General features: G+C 42.0%; 2 protein-coding genes across 3 annotated transcripts; both read right to left on the minus strand.

The window, feature by feature from the left end:
• Positions 1-1698: 1698 nt before the first annotated feature.
• On the minus strand, positions 1699-12182 carry LOC128736890 (NPC intracellular cholesterol transporter 2 homolog a-like). The gene is made up of 4 exons (XM_053831389.1): positions 11870-12182; positions 10966-11085; positions 2121-2296; positions 1699-2064 (listed from the first exon to the last, which is right to left on the minus strand). Exons 1-4 carry the CDS (start codon positions 11955-11957, stop codon positions 1984-1986), a joined length of 465 nt encoding a protein of 154 aa, XP_053687364.1. The 5' UTR covers positions 11958-12182; the 3' UTR covers positions 1699-1983.
• Positions 12183-22034: 9852 nt separating this feature from the next.
• Positions 22035-24354, minus strand: LOC128734389 (CCR4-NOT transcription complex subunit 9). Of its 2 annotated transcripts, none has more exons than XM_053828562.1 (4): positions 24156-24354; positions 23420-24082; positions 23263-23354; positions 22035-23202 (listed from the first exon to the last, which is right to left on the minus strand). In XM_053828562.1, the coding sequence occupies exons 2-4, from the start codon at positions 24047-24049 to the stop codon at positions 23043-23045; spliced, it is 882 nt and encodes a 293-aa protein (XP_053684537.1). In that variant the 5' UTR covers positions 24050-24082; positions 24156-24354; the 3' UTR covers positions 22035-23042. The 2 variants fall into 2 exon arrangements, with proteins under 2 accessions (XP_053684537.1, XP_053684538.1); XM_053828563.1 differs by having other exon boundaries at positions 23420-24090.
• Positions 24355-26187: the final 1833 nt, after the last annotated feature.

Consider the following 26187-nt stretch of genomic DNA (forward strand, 5'->3'; position numbering starts at 1 on the left):
AAAAAGCTTAACGATAATGCTATTATATTATCCCCCTTGCAAACAAAAACAAACAAACAAAACAAACGTTCAGTGTCATAAAACTCAACTCAACCAGCCCACTAGATCTAACTGTGAAAATGTTTCAAACGCGCCCGCACACTAGCAAGCGACTCTGAAAAAAAAACTAACCGTGTAACTGTTATTGTATTGTACAATTAGTATAGGAAAAATGTGATTTTTTTAAATTATCCGTAATCTGTAAACTTGTACATATGGTTGCACGCAACAACAGAAGAAAAATGAGCCAGATATTACTCTACTACACCCTGTATAGCTAAATGTTATGCATAACATAGATGAGTAAATATTCGGACGTTTAAATAGTAAACAAAACCGACAGCAGTATGTACAAGAGTTTACACTGACTGTTGGGTAAGAACTAAGAAGAGATTAACACTGTTGAAGGAGGAAGAACAATACAATCGATTTTTGTGCGCGGAAAGAATAACCGATATAATGTAAACAATCCTGTGTTGCCATTAACGTAATAAAACAAAACAAAAATGTTAATAGTAAAACCTACACATGTAAGCAAAATCTTAGGAAAAAGGTATCACAATTAACGCAGCACCTATTAGAACCAAAACATTTGCAATTACTTACTATATGGATGCAAACTGTAACCCAAAAGAAAAAGAAGCAAAAAAAAACGTTCATGTTTTCTAATGAAGATAAAAAAAAATTACTGAATTAAGCAAGCGGGTGTTGTTTTAATATGGAGGCGAACAGGAGGAAATTTTTTAACACACATTAAAGCCAATAACCGAAAAAAAAACAATAAATTAAAGTTAGTTCTAAATGAATGCTAGAGTGGAAAAAAGCAAACCAACAACTCATCTGACATGAATCATTCAACATAGACACAAAGCAAAAAAACGGCAAAGTAAGCGGTATGTGAGCTGTCAAATTAATGCATTACATTACTGATTCCACAATTACCTACCTACATTTATGCTTTAGTAAGCTACACACGCATACAGTACAGTAGTGTTAACATTTTTTATACTACACATCCCACCCACACGTGTCTCAAATCAATGTTTGCATTTAAACGATTTAAAAACAATTAAGAACTGCAAACAAAACACAACAACACAATACAAGAAACACAGAGGCGTTGAAGAAAAAGTAACAATTCCAAGAAAGCTGAAATAAAGTGAATTTGATTTGATAACCAGAAAGTGGTTAAAATGCGCAAAAACATGACGCTAACCCAGGCAGAGCAAAACCGATTTACCGATAATGTTACTGAAACAAAACAAAAAAGCTAGAGATTGATAGACCTCCCTCGCCACCCCGCGCTCCGTTGTACATACCCGGAATGGACGAAGAACACACTTACGAGAAAACATTTTTAGAATAAAACAAAAAATAAGTATGAAAACAGAGTCTCGGTCTCGGTGTTTCACTTTTTCATGACGACACTACTTTACTTGGCTTGTGTTGTGACTCAGCCAGCAGCGCCAGCGGAGGAACCTTCTTCTTTTCACATTGACACAGTTTCGCAGCAGCGCTAATCCAATTACCGACCGGCCGGCCGACCGACCGAACCGAGTAGTCTGGAGACCGGAAGTGTCAAATAAAAAAACTACGTACTGGCAAACTGCCCGAGCGACGAAGGGTTATTTTCAGTTTCAGTCGCCGCGCGCTACCTAGTCACGCGGCACCGGTTTTTATTCGAAAAATTGACTCACAATACACACCGGCTCCTGCTGTCCTACTACCTACCAGCTTCTTCGCGAGTAAGCAAGCAGGCAAGAAAGAAAACTGCCTTAAGTTTGAGGTACTTATGCAAGCCCCTTCGTACGGTACATCATCATCACCACAAGTGGAACTGCTAAATGGATGCTCATTGAAATGATTCTTAATCTAATTTAATTCACTATCGCGTCTTGTCGTGTGACTGTTTGTCGGCGTTTTGCTGCTTCTTACTCACTGGACTCACTGAATTTTGGCCGGAATTTTAACGCAAACAACTTCCTGGTTGGCGGATTTCAGTTCCCATTTCACGTCGACGACGACCTGCCACAAAGAAAAACTGTGATTGACTGAAGAAAAAAATTGTTTGGTCTTGTTACCTTGGGATACTGCTTCAGCACCGGCAGCGTTGCCGTGTACTTCAGATCGGTGTTCTTCGACAGCGGACACTCCAGGCCGCTGTTCACGCAACCGTTGTCGTTCGGCAGCTTGAACGGAACCTCCATGCCCAGGATGACACCGTGGACAACGGCTTTCAGCTCCGACAGGTCTTCCTCTGTGAAAAATCGAAACCGATTTTAATCTCGTATGGTAACTACTGACTGGAAAATAACAAAAGCGTTTCCATCGCTACCGCGATCAGCGGAGACGCTTGGTAATTTGAGTTCAATTGAAAGAGAATAAGGTAAGTTGTGCAGCTTTACTACCACCTTTCACTACTTAAGATCGAGTTTTCATATTTACATTGTAGTTGAATTTAAATAATTTATACATTTAATCGATTGCCCAACTACTCAACTCTTCAAGGTCACGTCATATCAGTATATGACATTTGCCTTCCATATTGATTAGAAGAAGCCCTATCAAACCAGTACCTGGGTTTCTCAAACATATACCTAATTGATATCTTTTGCATTTTTAATGGAAAGAAAACATTTCCATCAAACTGCCAATCTAGAATAATAACACGGTTTGATGGGAATTATTTACCCAAGCGCACGTGTGCATGATGGTTACGAAATTAAATGACAATTTTACGCTCGGTTTGCTAGCTACTCTGCATCCACTAGCTAACAGACAAAAAAACTAATTCCGGTGTCAACATCTAAAATTATCATACTAACCGGAGCATATCATGAGTAGCAGCAGTTCATTAGCTGCTCCCAGTGATAGGATCTCGGCTTTTTATTATTAACTGACCGTGACTAAAAAAGAGCAACGCAACGTACCTAATTATTCCATTACGCCGATGCTGTCTGTCTGCGTGTCAATAGTACAGTTTATTTTAGTTCCGTGCGGCCTTGGAAGTGGCCTCTGATACTTTCTCGGAAAAGGTTGAAGTCTAATTGCTCCAATAGAGTATGGCATCCAATTTTCTGTTGCAAATTTTTTTAACTGATAATACGAAATGCCCTTCTTCATCAGGAGTATTTGATTTAAGTTTACTAAATTGTGTTGCAAGTTTGATTAAATGTGCATGAGCCTAGTTTCGAGTTCAAGAAACCAAAAAAGAAACTATTTGACTATCCGTCTTTAGAGAATGTGTGAGAGTAAAGCAAATGATGATATTTTACAAAAACAATGCACCCCTTGCAAAAAAATCAATTCATATAACTTTATGTGTACCATTTTGTGGAAAACATTGAGATTAGTAAAGATTCCTTCTTTAAAATCCCGAAACATATATCGCCATCGTCATCGTCAGCATAGTGCCAGGGTGGCTCGTACTATTTCAAACAGTCATCTCCATTCAATTCGATCTTAGGTCACTCGTCACCAATTTCCCAGTCATCTCAGACAGAAGTCGTAAATCACTTTCGACCTGATCGAGCCAAATTGCCCGTTGGGCCCCTCTGTTTCTGGTGCCGGTGGGTAAAGAGAATCGTTTTCGTCGCACTCCGCAAGTCCGGCATCCTTTCACCAGGTGTACAATGGAAATCTCTCCAGCTTCGAGTTCATAAAGAACTACCAGTTTATTGAGGGCTTTGTCAGCTTTGTACTGCGGTGTATGAAGCTGCACTGATCAGTCGCGTATATTTATCCGGAAAACCGTGTTCGTGCATTATCTGCCATAACTCGATCTCGATCGACTGTACCGTATACCGCTTTGAAGTCAATGAAGATATCATGCGTAGTTCTCCCACGTAGTTCTCCCAACATTTCTGCAAGATTTGTCAGATGGTAACCATTCGATCTGTAGTGGCGGGAGCTCTCATGAGATCGCTCTTATCATTCATTCGATTATAAGTAAGTGAAAGCATCCAATAGCACTTTGTAGCTCATTTCGAGGTCCTTTTTGTTGAATTATCGAATAATGTCGAGAGTTACCGGGGATGTCTCGGGTATAAACAGCGTATAGATATAGACGGGTATAGAATTAGCGAATAAGTACAGATTAAAACTATTATTCGTACAGTTGGATTTCGAATTTGGCATGGTTCGGTTTAGACAACAAAAGTGGAAGGCAACAAATTCGATTTAGGCAACAAAAGTGAAAGTGAAATATCTTGTGTTGCCAAAAACGAATACTTGTTTTTGGCAAAACAAGATATGTCACTTCCAAAAATATGGTTAAATATCAATCAGTTTTTGCTAACATGCTTTAAATGACGTAAAAATGATGCCCTACGTATGTTCATGAAAAAAAGTTATGTGGTTTCGAACAATATTTTTATTGCCGTAGGACTACGTCTTACCGCAGGGTATGAATAACTTATTTGCACCGAACGGATAGCTCTTGGTAGGCATTTTAAACATAAAATGGTTGCAATCGTTGATGAATGATATTTAGTCAATTTCTAAAGCATTTACATGAAATTTTTTCATGTCGAAAAAGGGTCTCGATTTTGGTATTCGTATTACTACGCGCCACATATAGTAAGTTTATAAGAGATGTGTCGCAGCCAACTAGTTTTATAGTGGTAATACATGCAACCAGGGACGTGGCCATATGACATTTTCATCATTTCACTTAAAAAAAACAAATTAATATAAAAGAAGGTAAATGTTGAAATTGCACCTCCCAGTTGACATCGTGTTACGTTGTATATTCAAATCTTGGCTGGGAGAGACCATTAGAGTCATTAGGATTGAGTCCCTTCCAAGCGCGGCAAAAGTCGAGACCAGGGATGGCACAATCACTTTGACTCAATTCACATTTATTTGACAGTACCGTCTCAGTCATGCAGATTTTGAAAAGGTTATGTATGGGACGATTGAAGAACTAGTTATTATCTACAACTTTTCTGAATAAAGTATTGCTGGATCTTTCGTATTTACGGTGCTACATTGCTAGTACCTCTTTAGTGACTAAGTGAACGTTCACTTAGTTATTAACGAGTTACTAGCATTGTAGCGCCATAACTACAAAAGATACAGCAAAACATTATTCAGAAAAATTGTAGATAATAACAAATTCTATAAATGTCCCATAAAATAATAAGCCAAATTTTGCTTGGCTGAGACGGTACTGTCAAATGAATGTGAATTGAGTCAAAGTTATCGTGCCATCCCTGGTCGAGACAAGTTGTTAGCTTAACCTGCATGCTCTTCAACATCGTCCTTGAGAAGATGATCCGGCGAGCAAAAAATGCGGCGAAACGAGAGACTCAATTTTCAGTGAAAGTATCAAACTTCTTGGCTACGCAGATGACTTTGATATTGTAGGCCGAAATTTCGTAACGGTGGAGGTCATCTGCGCTAGACTGAAAGCGAAGACTAGTAGGATTGGGCTAAAAGTAAATGCGTCGCAGACCAAATGCATGATTGGTAGAGGCTCAAAAAGACGAACCTGCACTTTTCGTGGACGGTAATCGTTGGAATCGCTGGTTTTAAGCAGAAAATCGAGTCTACTTTGCCCTTCGCAAAACGCTTCCATCCGCTAGCAACCGATAGTCACCGTAGGATGCTGACAAAGTACATAGCCTAGCCATTATTAGACTGGTAGTTTTTATGGATTTGACGATACTCAGGGAGGACAGCCCGCACTTACGGACGATATTTCACGGAGCAAAAGCTGGAAGCGAAGAGCGGCGGAGGTACACTAGAATCTCTTTCTACTTCCATTTATTTTACGTGATTTCCTTTTGCGTCAATATTTTTACATACGGAATTTTAATTAATGTCGTCTCGTTTTACGTCTAAAATTTGAATTAACGTCCACCCTTTTTTCGAAAGATTGTTCTTACGTCCCATAATAGTGGACGTAAAACGAAATTTGCGTGTATATGAATCACGAGCAGCAGACACAACTTGGGGAGATTACCATCGGACATCTGGTGAAGCAAACGGTACCGGACCGGACCGAACAGTCATAAGGAAAAAGTTTCTATTTAACAACCCCACGGGCACCCAGAACAGAGGGGCTCTGCGTGCGAGATGGCTCAACTTAGTCTTGCGATTTGTGCCTTCTGAAACGCTGATTCTTGATTTGGTTTCCACGTCAGGTTTCTTGGAAGTTAAGGAAGTTACCCGAAACCGGTTAACGGAAAAGGTGAAGGTTATTTGGCCTAACGTCTTACGACAAGGCCTGCGCAGTATAATTTCTCCATCTGTTTCGGTCCATGGCAACTCCAGGTCTCCAGTTCCGCCGGCACTCAGTGCTTGCCAGATTTCGCTCCACCTGGTCTTGCTACCTCGCTCGCTGTGCCCCTCTTCGTCTTGTTCCAACCGGATTCGATGCGAAAAGCATTTTTGCCGGATAGATGTCCGGCATTCTAGCAACATGTCCTGCCCAACGTATCCATCCAGCTTTAACCACTTTTTGAATATTTGGTTCGCCGTAGAGACGCGCGAGCTCGTGGTTCATTCTTCGCCTCCATACACCGTTCTCTTGCATTCCGCCAAAGATGGTTCTTAGCACCCGCCGTTCGAAAACATCGAGTGCTCGTAGGTCCTCTTCTAGCAGTGTCCACGTTTCGTGCCCGTAGAGGACAACCGGTCTAATTAGCGTTTTCTACGGGGGCTCAGATTGTTCGACCGTAACGGAAAAGGTACTTATGTTTTTTTTCTAAGAACCATAAGTGTTGTGTCTTGTTATTCCGATACGGATTTAACGTAACCAGAAAAGATTCATCCGGCTTGCACAACATGAGCTACTTGCCACAAAGCAATTACTATCGCACGTTATTTAATTATCAAGAACCTATCACCGTCCTATGACCTTCTAATATTTTATAAACTTGATGCTTGTATGTTTATTAAGAATTTTGTTCAGGTAAATTATTATAATTGATGAATAAAATCTATATACAGGGTGTTAGGTAATTCGGTGCAAGTATTTCAGAGGGTGATAGAAGACCACTTTTGACGAAAAATATCCTTCTACGCAGATGGTCAAATCGGATCTGTTTGCGTTAAATTAGCTCTAGAATAAAAAGAATCTAGCTTGATTCTGTTGGTTTCATTCGAAAGCTGAGAATCTGAAAGCTACATGTATTCTCGCGTAACTTTTCAAAAGCATCTAAGTAACAATGAGAGTTTCTTTTTGTGTCTCTTCTCTTTCGCTTTCGATTCAATTCTGCATGAATCGATTGCTAGCGTCACCATTAAGTTAAGCGTTAAAAAAATCGTTAAGGTGCATTTATGTCGCCGTAATAATCAGAAGAGATGAATCACCCCAGGATTTAAACCGCTACCGGGAAGCATTCAGATCCACAACATGCATAAGGCATTTCGACTGAACTAACCCCTGTGTCATCAAAACATTTACTCTTTAAATCCATCAATGCTCAAGTTAGCCCGCACGAAACATATCGAAGGGCCACTATTTGGTCATCACTTCTCTAGGACGTTCCTGTGCGCGATTGCAACGTCAAAGCGTATTCTCCGGAAGAACTCGCGGACATTCACCTTTGCTATGACGTCGTTAAGTGTTAAGCAAACTAAGTCCAGCAGGAAGTCAGAAGTCAAACGAGAAATCAGGCTGCTGAAGACCAATAAAGCCGCTGGGAAGGGCCGCCTACCGGCAGAGCTTTATAAACATGGCGGAGAAACGCTAGCAAAGGCTCTACACTAAGTTATTTCGAGGATTTAGGAGGAGAAAAAGCTACCGGAGGAATGGATGGAAGGAGTGGTTTGTCCCATCTACAAAAAGGGTGATCGGCTAGACTGCTGCAACTATCGTGGTATTACGCAGGTAAACGCCGCCTACAAGGAACTCTCCCAGATCCTGTTACGCCGGCTGTCACCGATAGCACTAGGTTTCGTGGGGAATTATCAGGCGGGTTTCATGGGGGCTCGCGCAACTACGGACCAAATTTTTACTATCCGACAGATCTTGCAGAAATGTCGGGAGTACAACGTGCCCACGCATCACATCTTTATTGATTTCAAAGCAGCATACGATACAGTCGATCGAGACAAGCTATGGAAGATAATGCACGAATACGGTTTTCCGGACAAACTGACGCGACTGATCAGAGCTACATTGGATCGAGTGATGTGTTTCGTACGCATCTCTGGGACACTCTCCAGTCCCTTCGAGACGCAACGAGGGTTGAGACAAGGTGACGGTCTATCCTGCATTGAGGGGGTGATCCGACGAGCGGGCATCGAAACGAGAGGCACGATTTTTACCAAGACTAGCCAACTTCTAGGCTTTGCAGATGACTTCGATATCATTGCCAGGAGTTTTGCGACGGCGGAGGCAATCTACGCCAGGCTGAAAGCGGAGTCTAGGAGAATTGGGCTAAAAATAAATGCGTCGAAGACCAAATACATGAAAGGAAGAGGCTCAAAGGAAACAAATGCGCGCCTCCCACGGACGGTAACCGTTGACGGCGACGAACTAGAAGTGGTCCAGCGGCGCATCCAAGCGGGAAATCGGGTCTACTTTGCCCTTCGTAAAACGCTACGATCAGGAAGCATACGCCGCCGCACGAAGCTAATGTACAAAACCATTATTAGACCGGTAGTTCTTTATGGACTTGAAGCCGTGACGCTGCTTACGGAGGACATACGCACCCTTGCCGTGTTTGAGCGGAAAGTGCTGCGGACGATATTTGGCGGAGTACAAACTGAAAGCGGAGAGTGGCGGAGGCGTATGAATCACGAGCCACAGGCACTGCTTGAGGAGACTCCCATCGTACATCTAGCGAAAGTTAGCAGGCTACGGTGGGCCGGACACGTCATAAGGATGCCGGACGACAGTGCGACGAAAATAGTCCTCTTCAATAACCCCACCGGCACCAGGAACAGGGGGGCCCAACGGGCACGATGGCTCGACCAGGTCGAAAGCGATTTGCGAGTTCTGAGACGACTAGAAAATTGGCGACGAGTGGCCCAAGACCGAGTTGAATGGAGACGAGTGCTTGAAACAGCACGAGCCACTCCGGCTCTATGCTGCTGAAGAAGAAGAAGAAGATTGCTTCCGCTGTCGGAAAGTTCTTGGCTATGAGAAAGATCAAAGTCATCTGCGAAGCCTCGATAGTCGCTCATCGGATCAACCCCTTAGGAGCGATGTTGTACAACATGCAGGATAAGTCGTCACCTTTTCCAACGCTCGCCGCGTCTCGAAGGGGCATAGGAGTGTCCCGAGATGCGCACGAAACGTATCTCTCGATCCAATGTAGCCCCGATCTTCGCGACAATTTGTTCAGAAAATGGCTGCTAAATTCAGTCTCGATCGACTGTATCGCATACCGCTTTGAAGTCAATGAAGATGTAATGCATGGGTACGTTGTGCTCCCGACATTTCTGCAAGAGATGTCGGAGGATAAAAATTTGGTCCGTAACGGCGTGAGCCCCCATGAACCCTGCTTGATAATTCTCTACGAACTCTACGACCAGCTGTCGAAGAACGATGGATGTGTCCCGCTCGACTATAAAAATTATGCGATTTAAATTATTGATTTCAAGTAACAAAACTGAAAGAAAAAAATTAGTTTTTGACACCCAAAAAAATCTGTACCCATCTGTACTTTATGACAAAAATCTGTAATCTGTACCGTACAGAATCTGTACCAAAAAAATCGGAAAAATCTGTACTTTTCCAGATAAATCTGTAAATGTGGCAACACTGATAAGACCTTCAAGCAACGAGGGTTGTTGAAATCCCGAGCAATTTTCGAGATAAAGCCAAGCTGACGTGTTACCTTAGCGATGACGCTTGTGCGGTGTAAGTTGAAGGAGGGCTTGGCATCCAGCAAAGCGCTTAAGTTGCTAACGACAACTAGTCTTGCTAGTTGCTGATTATCGATTTGAAACTGGAACACTATTGAATTCACTGTGCGGCGAAACACGCCACTTAGCGGTACTAACAAGCAACCAGTTCTCACTACGGCGCCAGCACACGAATACATCCAGCAGCTCTTGGAATCGCCGACAGTCTTCAATGGATCGTACAGGCAGATAAAGTTTCCAATCATCGGCATACCAAGTTTCACGCCCAACACCCAACAACATTCTAACAGCGTTGAAAAATAGTGCGAATAACAGAGACCGCATGTTACTGCCTTGTGGGACACCAGAATTGTTGGTAAACTCAATAGAGTAGCATTTGTTGAATTTTACACGCAGAACTCTATCGCGCAAGTACGTACGAAGCGATACAGTAAACTTCTGTGATACCCCAAGCCGCGAGATCAAGTCAAGAACGCCGCTTTCAAGTCGCCAGTCGGTATAGATTGCATCAACCTGAGCGTTCGGTTCGATGTGTGTAATGCATATAGACGTAAAATCGAAAAGAAACACGAAATAAGATCGGCCAGACATGAATCCGTGTTGATCAATGGAGATATAGTTTTTGGTTCGGGATAAAAAGAAAATCCTTACATTTATTTCGAATAGTTTCGAAGCAGCAAAAAAGCTAGATCACCACTTTTAAATACCGTAAACATGAAAGACTGCTTCCCCATTGTAGGAAACATACCTTGCTCAAGCGATCTGTTGAATTTATACCGCAGAGGATCAACCAGTACATGTGCACATCAAACAATAACTGTTTACTGTTCTTGTCGTGTTTGGACTTTTTCATGACTCCCAAATTTAGTTTCTAAATTTCTAAAAGAATTTGCCCAAAAAATCATGATCATACGATGCTTCATGCTCGTTAATAGTTTGTAAATGCATTTCAGGTGTACTCATAAACTCAAATTCGTATTTACGAAGATCTACAAAATATAATAATAAACAGTGAAGAATGCATTGTCGGAAATTACACCCGAAATGCGTACATATGTTTATTCAATTGGTCCCAACATATACAGATGAAAATAAAACACTTACCAGAGCTGAATGTAATCGATATGGTGGCATTCGAATTTCGCTTCAGCACGCATTTCGACTCGTTAAGGTCGCAGTCCGATACCTCCACCAAGCTGAAGTTCCCGATCGTGTTTGCGTCAGCTGGAAAAACAAACGAAGCGAGCAGTAGGTATAGAGTTTCCTAGTACAGAATTGTTTAGTCATTATGTGGTGGCTTAATGTAGTTTAATCTATCAAGTCGATGTTGTTTACTGAAATTACGATGCAACTTTTGTAGATAAGTACATTGACACCTCAAACTTTAGATAGGAACTCGAATCAAAATATCTACAATTAATCTATGTTTAGAAGAACCCTTATTGCGTTATAACAATAGAAGCACCACACATCGGAGTCTTAACTTCATTTTGTAATATCTCGCAAGTCTGATAATGAAGAAAGTCATTGTTTTATCGGCAGTCCGAAACCTTTCGGCTGGTCTCGTACTTAAGATTAACGATGACGCATGCCATTGCGAAATTTTTACTACTAAAATATTACAATTTGCTTCTTCAGGACAGAGCAAAGTTTTTTGAACTTTTCTTTGGAGCTTTGCAAATATTGTGGAAAACTTTTTCTGAAAAATTAACTTACATTTTACATTACATTTCCTTAAAAACGGCTTGTTCTACAATGCTTGATTTATAAGCTTGAATAAGCGATGTATGTACGAGAAAATCATAATATTTGCATGAATTTTCTGAATGATTCATGATTGATGATGGTATGTACCAAATTTCAAGATCCGGTGACCATTCGGCCCAATCTGTAAGGTAATCTACCCGTTTTTTCAACATTAATTCATTGCATTATTATTTTTCAAGAAGTTTGATTATCACTGGCTAATCCCTTCAAAACGGAAGAATCCGGTCCCATCAATACGTACCGCAATTTTCGAACTGCACACTCTGTACAAAACTGATGGTCATCGCAGAAACCACGATCAGCTTCAAAATTGATAAGAATTTACACATTTTGCTTTATTTGTTTATTGTATTTCTGCCTCTCGTCGGCGCACTTCTTTTATCAGCTGCAGCAAGCGACGTTGTTCGTGTTTACCACAAATCCACCACAAACGATCTCACGATTTATTTTTTTTTCGATTCCCGGTTACTTGTTATGTTTCTGTTTTCACAACAGAACGAGGCGTTCTTGCTCTTGTTCCAGAAAGTTCCGACCGTCCGATTCGTTTGCCACCGAAAAACTGACTGATGATGGACAGGAACAATGATGTGAACTCTGCCTCCTAGAGTTCTCTGACTGACTGAGTCATACAAGGCAGAACGAACGGAGTCACGTTCGATACCATTAGGTACCTATGTTGGTAGGTAGCTAGTGTACGATGAGCGAAACGGACAATAATAATTGGACTTATGTCTACCATGCTTTGTATGGATATTAACAAGGCAACAAAGAACCATTCATAGTATAATACGACAATTGATTAACTATTTGCTAGTGGATTAAGTGCTGAGAGCGCACGGTAACACATGCGTTTACGTTTGTGGATCAGCATAAAAAGACATCATCAGAACATTAGAAGTTCATTTGTTTAAATCGGATGAATGTTTCCGGCTCAAATGAATAAAAAAAAAGTTGGATAACGATGAAAGCTGCACTTTTTTCGATTCAAAAAAAATTATATTCACCGGTTATCAATTTTTTGACCGCTAATAGCTTGGTCATTTCTGAACAAATTTGAAAGATAATCATATCAGTCGATCAGAAATTTTTCTATACTTTCTATATTTTCTATTTCTATTCAACGATATATTGGAAACAATTCAATTTTAAATATTTACTACTGCTAAATGCATAACTATTCCATGTTACATTTTTGTCATTTTCCTTATTTTGTTGTCTACCGTTAAAATCCGATATGTATTTTTAAGATATGAATGAAATGCAAAAATGGTGTTTATACTACAAAAACGCGAAAAAAAAAAATGATAACAATTTGCAGGGGCGGACTGACCTACCGAGCAACCGGGCAAATGCCCGGTGGACCCCAGTAAAAATTTCGTTGTTACACAAAATGAGATTTTCCAAAACTTTTATTGCAGTTAAACTCTTTCTACGACTCACGAATATTCAATTGCTGGGGCCCCATGATTCATGAAATCAACCGATTTGATGATTGAAAATTCATCTTTAAATGGGACTATTGGGGCCCCGAACTTTGAACCAAAATTTCTCTTTCAATTGAACATTTAAGTTGAGCTGTTGGGGTGTAAGGTCCGAAAATATTACCAGCTTCAATTCTGAGTATTTAAAGGTAGAAATAGTATTTCATCCGCAGTTATTTGACTACTTATTGAACTGTCGGCTTAAGCTCCATACTCAGTTTACTTCAGTGACGACGGTCAGTTATCGATCCTGCGCCGAATGAATTATGGTCCTCCAGTACTCAATCCTGGGCTCTTCAAACCCCTCGAACACCAGCTGAACGTGCATCATCCTCGATAGCACACATCTATCAGTGCGATGTCTACTCTGAATTCTACGGCTTCTTCTTGATTCTCTGCTTAAAATAATTTTGGCTACTCTTTCGTGACACCTGACACGTGACCAGCCCAGCGCAGACTGCTACACTGCACTATCTTCATTATAACTGCATATTTGCATTCTTAATATAGCTCGTGGTTCATGCGTCTGCGGTACATTCCATTTTGGATTTTGCCAAATTTTACGCTAAAACCCCAAGCATTCGTCGATCAGCTTCTTTTAGCGTCCATGATTCATGTCCGTAAAGGGCCACCGAGAGGATTAGTGTTCTCTAGAGCGCCAGTTTTATGCGAATTTGCAAGCTATGGGACTTCAGCTACAAAATGTAATGTTTACGTAAAGGCCAATTCGCAGCTGCAATTAGTCGTTTTATTTTGCGACTTACATCGTTGTCACATGTCACGAGCATACCAAAATATATATATTCAGTTCCTCTTCGACACCAACACCATTTGGATTTCCACGCCATATGCTTCGTTTTGGCGGTGTTAATGGTAAGTCCCAATTTCTCAATAAATGACCTAAAGGCTTCTTTCGCTGCTCTACTTTTGATTTCGGTGATAAGGACGTCATCCGCAAAATCAAAAAGCACATGAAGTCTCATCTGCTATTCTGACTTATAATTTTTACTCATCCAGCGTCACGCGAATCTACCCCAAGCAACCAAAAGTTCGAATTTTACTTAAGGAACAAACTTGAAAGTTCATATTTGGTTCAAATTTAGTTCCGCAGAACTTTCTTGCTGAACAACCAGACACTACATTTGTAAACCGAACTTTATTCTCATTAAAGTACCGTTAATATCTGTAGCAACTTGAAAGTCCAACATGCAGCTTGAAAGTTCAACATACAACCTGAAAGTAACTTAGAGTTCGGATAATGGTGTCTAAGGAAGGTTAACAAGCTTTATGTCTATGGAGCTATAGCTTGCTAAGCAGCTTTACTTGCAGTTAACCGAACTTCAAAGTTACCTTTAGTTCGCTGCATAGAGCGCTAAGCAGCTTCTGAAGAAACTATTGCAAAAGTTTATAAAACAGCACTTGTAGTTCTATTTTTATATTTTTCCATTTTCTACCTCCGCCTCCTCCTAACTTTTGTAAAGTTGGTTCATGCGATTAAGATAGACCATTTAAAAAAAGCCTAACTAACACCGACCGCTACTGGATTTGAACCCGAGCGTTCCTCGTTGCAGGCCTATCCTGATGCATTGCGCCATCTCTGACGTCGCTAGTGACATAAATTTTGCCGATGAGTTGGTCTTACGTGTAAATTCGTTTCGGGGCTGTGATAAATGAGAAATTAGCACATCGAGTAAAAACGATGCAAATCGCATATTCCAGCAACGGAGCAGTGGTATGCGTCTAAGTCACCGAAAAGAAGTACTCGAGTTCAAATCCCCGAGGTTTATGTTGGAGGTGTGTGGTAAGTTACAATAAATTAATATTTATAAAAAAACAGTCGATAATTAACCGAAATTAAATACCTTAGTTAATGAGAAATGTTATGAATCTGCAAAACAGGAAGAAGTGGGAAAATATTCCCCAATCTTTTTTATTTTGAAAATTTTTGGAGTTTCTTTTTGGGCTGAACAGTGTTCTATATAGCGACTTAAGTGAACTTTTTGCGAACTTTCTAGGTCTGTTAAAAGTTACTTTGTATTCCCTTCGAAGTTTAAACATCAAATACGAATTTGAAAGTACGGTTATTTACTTAAAAATGAAGTTGAATAGAGTTCTATTCATGACCATTTCGTTGGCTGATTAAGCCAAGAAATCCCCTTTTATCGGAACTTTTGGTTACTTGGGACGTAACTAGTTCTCTGGGAAAACCATGTCTTAGCGTTAACTGTCACAGCTCATTTCGTTTGACTGAATCGTATGCCGCCTTGAAATCCATAAAAATATGATGAGTCTGCAAGTTGTACTCCCGGAACTCGTCAGTTACTAGACGCAGGGTAAATATCTGATCCATCGTGAAGCGACCCTCATGAAAACCAGCTTAATACTCGCCGACGAAGAACTCAGCTAACGGACTCAGTCTTAAACACAGGATAGGGAGAGCACGTTAAAGGCAAAATTGAGCAACGTAATACCTCGATAGTTTTTACTCTCAAGTCGATGTCCGTTTTTAAAATTATGGGAAATGAGGCCAATCAACCACTCCTCCGATATTTATTTTCCTCCCATATTCTGTTCCTGACAATAAGATGGTGAATTTTTTCGTACAGCTGCTCGCTCCCCGCTTTTAGAAGTTCAGCCAGGATACCATGCTTTACAGCAACCTTGCCGTTTTTCAGCTTACTGATTGCTCTTTTGACCTCCTCCTGTGTTGGTGGCTCCAAAGTTTGGCCGTCGCTCATAATTCTTATCCTGTACCTGCTGATCTTCGTGTTTACTTCTCTATTCAACAGAGTCTGGAAATACTTTTCCACCTGGCTGCTACCGTCGTTTTGTCAGTAAGCAGGTTGCCAGCACTATCATTGCACATCACAGGCATGGCAAAACTCTTGCACCTGACCGTTTTATAAAAACTCCGTGTGTCGTTGCTGACGAACCTCTCCTCTGGACTGGCGCCCACGTGCTCTTCGTACTGGCGTTTTTAGACGGTGGGTTCTTTTTTCCGTAGTTCTACCAGGACGAACCAAAAGATTCGCGCAGAGTCTCGAGCATTCCTCACATGAATCGTGTGAAGAAATTCTACAGAGGATTCGCACAGAATACCTTGCTTATAGAAGCATGATTCTTATAGGAGAATCCAAGAGTTTAATCCCAGGGATAGCTATAACTCGGCATGGGAATTGCCTGCACTATGAACTGCTCTGTTCTGACTTGTAGACGCAGTAAGCTACTCATATATATTGAACTAATGACATCCTATCATTTATCACGCAAATCAAATCAAATATTCACGCTGCGGCAGATTCTCCAAAAAGTCCATGAATACAGAATTCAATGCACAATTATTTCATTGATTTCAAAGTTGGATATGATACCATCGACCGTAAAATGAGTGGCCATTCTAACCTCGCAGGGGACTTTATCAACGTGATGGTCCCTCATGTGGGCTGTTCAACATGCCATTACAGGATGTTATGAAAGGAACAACACACAGGCACAATCTTCAGCAAATCTAGTTAGTTCGTCTGCTTTGCCAATGAAATGGATATTGTCGATAGAACAACATCTGTGGTGGTGGCAGAACAAACTAAAACTCAAAGTAGCAAATATTGGGTTGAAGAAAAATGCGTCCAAACTTAAGTACCGTGAACCGCTAATATGACGCACACGCTAAAAGCTGGTGACTCGTCCTAATAACGACTGAGTTTGTTTTGTTTCGAGCATTGAGCCACTATGCTGCCCGTTCTCCCAATACTCGACACTCGACAGTGCCTGAGTCGAGTCGAGTTGCACGACATGACTTACAAAATAGAGCCCATATTTATTCGATTTACTGTCCTTGTAACGCTGATGTCTTTTGAGTAGATGCCGTTTTTTGTGTTACTTTACTGTCATGAGAATATTGCAAACTGGGACCCCTAATCTCAAGGGTCCGGTGGGCCCTTAGGCTCCCAGTCCGCCCCTGGAGGTGTCCAGAAACGGTTCAAGACCAATAAATTGCTGAGCTGATCCTTGTCTTGCTAGGTTGTCAGCAAATTCATTGCCCTCGATTCCGCAGTGACCGAGCACCCAAAGTAATAAAACTTTGTTTTGGCGGGAGAGTACCCTCAATGCACTCCCAAACTAATTTGGACTCGCATTTGGCGGACTTGAGTGCCAGTAGTGCTGCTTGGCTGTCCGTGAAGATACCGATTTTTGCATGCCTGTACTGTCGTTTCAAGCATATTGTTGCACAGATGTATATTGCATATACTTCTGCTTGAAAAACGGTGGGCCACTTTCCGAATGAGATAGTTTCCCTGATATCGGGCCCGTAGACTTCGGAGCCTGTGCAGGCCATTTTTGAACCATCTGTAAAAAAACAGATGATTCCAGATGGAAGATCGGGCCCTCCATTATTCCACATTGAGCGATCTGTTTCAATCAATCACCTCATATGGAACGTCCATATTGGGCCTGGCTTCCATGCAGTCAGAGACTGAAGTTACTAAGGGTGTCAGATTGAACTCCCGAAGTATGCGAAGATGACCGATTTGGTCACCTTCGAGTATAGTTTTACTCCTTTGCAACCGTAGTGCGCCGAGCTCTGCTTCCTTCTTCACATGAAGATGCAAAGGCAGTGATAATAGCATTGCCTCCATGGCTGCAGTAGGTGTTGTACGCATGGCATTGGTAACTGTAAGACAGGCCAGGCGCTGAACTTTCTTCAGTATGGCTTGGGCTGTCACCTCATTCACCTTTGGCCACCATACGACTGCAGCATAGGTTATCCTAGGCCGTGCAATAGTAGTATATGACCAGAAGGCTAGTTGAGGTTTCAATCCCCAGGTTTTGCCAAACAGTGACCTGCATGCCCAGATAGCCGAAGTTGCTTTCTTAGTCCCAGTTCAGTTTTTTATTGAGAATTATTCCGAGATAGGGGGAGTAATGGTATGTTTCCTTCGCCTAGTGAATGGTATAACGACTGTTTTGGTGGGGTTTACATTAAGTCCCTCTTGTGAGCACCATAACATGGTGGTGTTTAGAGCTCCTTGCAAGCGACTTGATAAGTACAACGTCGTCGGCGTAAGCAAGGGTCTCATAACCAAGCAGTGATAGCTTGTAAAGGAGTACGTCGGCTACCAGAGACCAGAGCAGGGGGGAGAGAACTCCTCCCTGTGGACACCCTTTGATCACCGGAATCGTGACCGACGTTTCTCGCAATGATGCTATAATTTCTCTGCTCGAGAGCATTGCTTGAATCCAGCTCATTGTAGTGTGGTCGATTCTTTTTTGACAGAGAGACGTATTAATTGACGCGAAGGACGTGTTATCGAAAGCACCTTCAATATCAAGAAAAGCACAAAGTGCTGTCTCTTGATATTTGAGCGATTTCTCAATTAACGTCACTAAGTAGTGCAGTGCGGTTTCCATAGATTTACCGTGTTGGTATGCATGTTGACTTGCATGTAACGGAGAGTTTTTTAAAAACTCATTATGGATATAGTTATCCGTGATTTTTTCCTTCAGCTTAAGAAGCGTTGAAGTCAGACTTATCGGTCTGAAAGTCTTAGGCTTGTTTTTGTCTTTTTTGCCAGCCTTAGATATGAAAACCACCCTTATTCTCCGCCAATTCTCCGGGATATATCCCAAAGTGAAACTGACTCGAAAGAGGTTGATGAACTCGGACATTATAACACCGTCCATTTTTTGCAAGAAAATGGGTAGAATACCATCCGGACCTGGCGATTTCATTGGTTCAAAAAAGCTGAGTGCCCAATTGATCGAAGCCTCCGTAAACAATCAGCGTGCAAGTAGAACCGAATCATTTGGCACATTGTGTAATGACCCATTCCGCTGCTGGCCGCCTATGTCTTGTTGACAGTGGTCACTGTCGAGCCAGGGAAGTGCGTGTTCATTAGAACTTCCAGAGTTTCTCTGGTGGTAACAGTGAGACTCCCATCCTCTTTTTTTAATTGCCCTAGACCATTGCAGTGGTCCTTGGACATCGCTTTCTGCAGACGTGTAGCATTTGGCAGAGTTTGTATATACTTTCGAAAAATTTAACTCGTGATTTCCTTTTGGCTTTGCGTAGCTCAGTGTTGTATTTGATGAGAGAAGCTTTGTAGTCTTCCCAGTTAGATGTGATCTTGACCCTGTTGAATAGACGCCTATAGCCTTCCGACGGAGGTGACTAAGCGTCTCATTTCACCAGGGCACATCGCGGCAAACTATTCGCGTGTTTACGGGACAGTTTATGTTATACGCATCTGTGATCCTACATTGCAGGTCACTAGCGGCGATATCCAGCACAACTGAAGTTTGTATATTATTGTGACAGGAATTACGTGAGGCAATCAGAAGTTCTCTAAAAGAACTCCAATTGGTTTTCCACGGATTCCTGAACTGCTCTCTCTTTAGAGGATTATCCTCGATGTCGAAAATGTTATTTCTGTAGTGTGATAAACTTGGTTAATCAGAGACATGCCAATTTTTGACCTTTTCAGCTATAGAGGCGCTACATAGAGTAAGGTTTAAGACCTCTTGTCTGATAGCATTTATAAAGGTGGGGTCATTCCCTACATTGATTACATTGACATCGTTAGAAGTAAGATATTCAAGTAGGTACTCACCTCTGTTGTTTGTGTCCGAGCTGCCCCATATCGTGTGGTGCGCATTTGCGTCGCAGCCTATCACGTACGGCATGTTGACTGCCTTGCAGTACCGCACGAGCTCAGCAACCTCGGGCGGTAGTATTTCGTCCTTGTCCCCTGAAAAGTAGGCGGACGCAACGACTATCTCCTGCTTCCCTCTAGTCGTCGGGACTACCACCGTAATGGCAACGACGTTGCGTTGGATGAATTCTATAATTGGAGAAAATCTTATTTTCTTATTTAACAGAATGGCAGTCCTGGGCTTGGACTGTGTATTACAATAGATCAACTTACCATTAGCGCCGGATAGACTGAGGATCGTGGAATCGTTAATCCATGACTCCTGGATCAGAACAGCACACAGCTGCTTATTGGTGAACCTCCGGCATAGGACACTAGACGCGCCCTTGGCATGGTGGAGGTTAACCTGAATGCAGCTATAGCTGCTCATTTTGTGGCAGGATTACCGTTTTCAGCTTGATCCAATAATGGATCGAGCCTTGGCGAACGGGTACCAGCAACGTTTTCGCTGAGTTGAGCGACCGAGCCGCCCACACCGGCAGGCTTCGGTTGCTGCAAGCGACAGGCCACAGATGCCCGACCCGCACTTAATGGCGGATTGAGCCTCTGAGGTCTGCTATCGACTAGTGGTTGCTGCGTACGCCCCTTGCAAGGTTTTGGCAGCGGGGCACTCCCAGACGGAAGTTCCGCACTTTCCAACCTCATCGTTGCAGGATTGCATTGTCTGGGTGGCGGCAGGGCACTCCCAGAAAGGAGTTCCGCTCGTACCTTCCTCGACTTTGCAGCACAGTCTCTGCTGATCAGACATCTGCCAACCTGGCGCATGCATGCTTTGCCAAACATATAATTTAGCATAAAGCGCTGCTTAGCGATCTGACTTGCCGTTTTTTGGTCAACCTCCATCAACAGTTCCACGGTCTTTCCACGCACAATGCGGAGGCGTATTTGCCATGCTTGCATTGAAAAGCCGTCATTTTGATTCTGGAGGAATCTCAAGATTTTCTCGTCTGTTGTGCCGACACTGTCCTGGAAATACCCTATGAAGGTGTTGGCTTTCGGCAGGTCCTTCGTTTCGTAGGTCCGTAGTTGGGTTTAATGTCTGAAGTCTTCTAGTCAGCTATGTGATCCAGAAGAACGGCGCAGACAGTCTGGATCTGATCCGTAGTGAGCAGGGAAACGGGATAATCAGCCGTAGTTATGGCTACGCTGAAAGCTTCCACCATTTTCCTGTATGTGCACCCCGAGGGTCGTTTTGGTGCTGAAGGACCCGCGCAGGCTCGACAGTGTGGTCTCTGGGACCTTTGTCGCTGATGTTCGGCGACGCCGTATCAGCGGATCGTTCCCTTTTGGTAACAACCAGGTCCCGTTGGCCAGGCTGGCCGGCCGGCATAAGGGCGAGTTCATCCCTTGCTACGATACCACTTCTGCCGTCGCCGTCGCGCGTTGGAGAAACGCTTGACCACAACTCCGGAAGTCTCAGGTTGCCCCTTGACTTCAGGTAGCGTCGCCGGATCGAGAAGGTTATCCGCGTCACTCTCCGCATTCCCTGTTGGTGAATTCAGGATCAAGTCAAAGTCCTCTTCCATCCCTGTATCCATCACTCCACCAGTATCGTTCGTGCCGATCGCACTGCGCGGTCTACCGTCGTGCGCCACCTCTACACCTACTCCGGTGTTTATCACCAACTCTTGGGGGTCGTTGGTTGCCCCATCAATTGTTTTTGTAAGGTTATTAATGGCGATGGTTGTACTCTGCGGGGGAGAAAATCAACTGTCCTTTACCAGCTTGGAACAGAAGAAGCAATTTACAATTTACCATGGAGCCATCCAGAGCTGCACGCCGAGCGGCAAATCGTAACACTCCTCCTTTATCCCGGCTTGTGACAGACAGCTCGGGTCCCGATCCAATTTCGCCAACACTTGTTCACTCTTTTTAGGGAACCGCACGTGGCGGTTCATCAGCGAAGGTCCGTCACTGGCAGAGTTTTAATCAGAATAAAATCGCACGTTAATTAATTTGCTTGACAATAGGAACTTTTTGTTGTCGCCAAAAATATTACCTTCTTTACCACAAAAAATATTACGTTAAACTATTTTTCCTTTGTGTAAAGAACGTAACTAATTGTCAGTTTGTTTTACTGCATTACCATGCCTTCAAAATCATGGCCAACCTAGCAACATGATGGTCTAGAAGTGTATGACAATGAAGTTGTCTGTCACAATAAGAAATTCTCAATACTTCTTCCTGAATATGAAAACTTTTGCTATTTCCTCCTGTATATATTAATCGAACATATCACTTAAATCACTATAAAAGTATTAATGTCGTATGGAATCAATATCGCTTAACTTACAGCATTGGTTTAACGAGAGCTATGAGTTCATTTGCAAACGAAAACGCAATAAAAGTTGGACACTTTGGACAGAGTAACAGAGTAAATAAGATAATACAAAAAAAAATCACTTGCAAACATATTTTCTAGACGCGGTGTACAATTGTGAAGACGTAAAGCAAAAGGAGTTTCAAACGCATAATATATTAAAAACATCCTTCTATTTCATACTTAAACGATAAGCTTCCTCACATCGACGCAGTCTCAATTTTGCTCGTATTTACCCTACTCTATTAGCAGCTCTAATTTACGCTTGCACAAATATGAATATAATAATCGATAGCTTGCACTGTGCAAGTTTAGGTTTGAAATTTAGTTTCTTCATGATGTTCCAGACCAATGTACAATAATTTTACCTAATTCAGTTATGTGACTATCGAGGTTCATAATCTAGAACGTTTCGTTTTTCTTGGAAAATTTTCGTACTAACGCTTACCCTAGGTCTTACTCACAATTCAGTTTGATTCTATACCGTAAACTGTTTAAAACACGTATAAGCCACTGTTGGTTATCAAAAACCGCAAGTGGAAAAAAAACTTCTCGTAAACCGCTAACCTAAAGAGAACGTTCGATAAAGGTTTCTCCTTCGGGGAAACATTTAGCAAGCAAATTCATCTCAATATACAAACATAAGTTTTTAAACTGAATCAGTATTTGACTGGTGGTCACGTGGTTCGATCAGGTTCAGGAACACAGGTTCATTTTCGCGTGGTCCTTGGGCACGGAATAATGCGCTGATAGCAGAGCCAAGGGTGGATTTTTCCTCTCTTTTTTATTTATGCGATTCATTCATACAAAGGCCATGCTAGCATGCCTGCCCAGTTATGCACACTCGGACGCTCTGTTACAACATTCACACATCTACTTCCATTCGGCACGCTTCCAGTCGCATTAGGAGGTCAACGGAGAAATGCCCGCAACCGAGACGGTTTCCAAATTCTTCAGCAGCAGCGTAAGCCACGGTTTGGTCGACTTGTCCTCCTGCAGACAGGCAGCAAACGTTCCGTCCCGTAACTGATCCGGCAGGCACTGGCGGAGCGCTTCGCGTGCTCTGCAAAACAAGATTTCCATTATAAAAGAGTTCGTAATGCTTAATTAAACCGATTCTTACCGTGGATTGTCCGACAATCTGAGGTAGCAACGAACGACATGTTTCAACAGCCTTGCGGAGGGTTCTTTTGACAGAGAGATTACCATTTTGCCCTAAAAATTCAAACGTGCCACGTCAATAACTAAAGCGTCCTCATCCAATAGCAAATGAAACTTACCAGAATAATAGCCACATGTGAAAACCTATCGTAAGTGTGGCAAATGTACGACAATCCACTATCGTCCAGCAAAATCTTCTGCAAAATAAACGTAGCAACGGTTTTGCTCAGTTCCGATCCGGACTCCATGATTCGCAGGCAGAGTGGAATGATTTCCGTGGTTAGAAGGAAAGTAATAACCTCCTGTTCATCGGTCTTAACCAGAGCACCGATCACACCCAGTGAGGTTAGCCGCAAGTACTCAAATGGGCGTGTTTTCGAGGTGGTATGAAGAAACGGATACAAGAACAACGGTATGTGTGCGGCAAGGAAGACAGATCTGGTTTCCGGATGCGAGGCAACGCACTGCAACAGTGCCAGCGCATTGCACACCCGGTTCGATTGGTGTGCCGTAAGGGTTGCCGGATTTATCGATGGATAAATGTTGATAATTTCTTGCAACAGTGCAGCCGTAGTACCGAAGCTGTGCCACAGCATTGGAGCTAGATCCGGTACCGATTCTCGTTTCTTGCTTAGCTCCAGCAGAGCAGTTTCACGTGTCTCTGGATTCGACAATTCGTTGATCCACTGGAATACTTTCTCGCTGTTGGCCGCCGCTTGCAAGCTAGCGGGGCTTTGCTGGGCTGACATCGTCGCGGTAGCCAGCTTTGAAACTGTAAACGCCTACAAAACTATCAAATTAGTTGGAATTGACCTCTACTTTACGCAACTTGCAAGTAAGAAGAAGACACCTCACCTTCGACAGTGAAAAAACCACCAAGAAACCTAATAATACTACAAAATCACAATTTCCACTAGTGTGAAACGTAGCTTCCACACGACAGGAGACGTTTTACGCAAGAAAAATCCAATTTTCACAGCGAAATTATTCCAAAAATGGCACAATTTTCTCTTCGGCACTTCTTTTTCTTCTAGTGGCTTCGGTCGAATTTGTTCTTTTTGACTCTGCCGAATCGTTGCGCACACAAATTCAGCGAAAAGAACTTGGGCACTGTCACCTCACACACACACACTAATACTATAGTGCGATTTTGGCATGTTTTGTTTTGATTTTCCGTTCGTAAAGCGACGTGTTGCCATCTCGATCTCTGATGTGTGCTAAGAAAATGACTAGTACTGCGCAGTACTAGAACTTTTCTCGGGTTCTTTTTCAAATCGACGTAAATACACTCAAAATAATTTTCACGTCGAAATTACGTGAAAAGTTATGTGATTATTTTCCATCTAACTTTTCCCGTACTAAATATTGTCAATTGCAAGGAAAATTGTACCATCCAAAGTGCGATATCGCTCATAAAAGTGCTATTTTAGCTTAAAACGTTTCGGTATCTTCGGCGCACTTTTTCGTTATCTTCAAAGCAATAAGTGCGCCGAAGAGACCGAAACGATTTAAGCTAAAATAACACTTTTATGAGCGATATCGCACTTTGGATGGTACAATTTTCCTTGCAATTGACAATATTTACTTGAATTTAACATAGTTTGCATTAGTATGCGTGCATTTACGTGGAAATCAGATCCGGAGTGATTCGCGATTGGGGCTCAACTACAAATTGTAAACAAATCGTTTTATCACACCATCAGCCTTAAAAAGACTGATAATATCCTTGGCAAGAATCCTTTCTTCTGTTTTAATCGTTAGAATTATTTAAAACAAGTTTTTAGTAATGGGCGATAGAAGTGTTCAATCAAAACAAAAGACAGTTTGCAGTTTAGCCCCTCGCATTGTTATGAAGTGACAGGCTTATTTGCAAATCGTTTTGTAAACAGGCGATAGTAAAGAGCGAAACTGCGTTGTTTTCAAAACACAGGCGCATTGTAAACAGGCGAAACTAAATGAAAAAATCAAAATAAGGCGAAACAGGGCTGGGCGAATCTCATCGTCAAAATGCTTTGAGGCTCATTCCAAGGGGTTCAACTATAAAACTTAGATTTTGAGCTTGAATGCACAAATTTTATGCAGTATTGTTGTGAAATTATAAGATTGATTTATTCTACACCAATTTATGTCTTTAAACTTGATTTTTGTAACTTTTATTTAAATTAAGATTTGAAAATGTACTGGCAAATTATCACAGTGATATTTCTCATTGTTCACACTTTGTTAGTTGCGCCCGTATCGCGAATCACTCCGGAGATAGATGTTAATGTATTTTCCAATAATGTTCAACTGAAAGTCACGTAACTCCCTGTAGAGCAGCGGTTCCCAAATGGGGGTTCGCGAACCCCCAGGGGTTCGCCAAAACTTTAATTCGCTGCAGAACAGTATAGGCAAATCCGTCAGGGGGTACGCGAACCGAAAAAAGGTTGGGAACCGCTGCTGTAGAGAAATTTATGTGATTTTTCACGTGGAAAGAACGTGTGGATTATTTTGCGTGTAGGGTAGTTTCACAAATTGTTGAACATTTGCAAATAGTAAGAAAACAAATTAGTTAAGAGGACATAAACGACTAAAAGTTTTGAAAAAATCATCATTTTTTTATTTCAGATTTTGATTTTGCAGTCTTTTCCGATTATTTTGACATTAAATTTATAATAATCCGACCACGGGAAGTGGCCGAAAAACGATCATACACACACAGAGAACAGACTTCCAGGTAATTGACAAAAAGTGTGTAAAAAGTTTTTATGTAATCTACGAGTAATCCTTCAATAGAGCACCCCTCGAGCAGTAAGTGGCAAACTAAATCTTGATGTCGCTACCATCGCTGCTATGTAACTCCAGCACAAAGAAATATTGATAAAGGTACATGGATATTTTTTGATGC

The sequence above is a fragment of the Sabethes cyaneus genome, chromosome 2, assembly GCF_943734655.1.
Source record: "Sabethes cyaneus chromosome 2, idSabCyanKW18_F2, whole genome shotgun sequence".
Lineage (NCBI taxonomy): Eukaryota > Metazoa > Arthropoda > Insecta > Diptera > Culicidae > Sabethes > Sabethes cyaneus.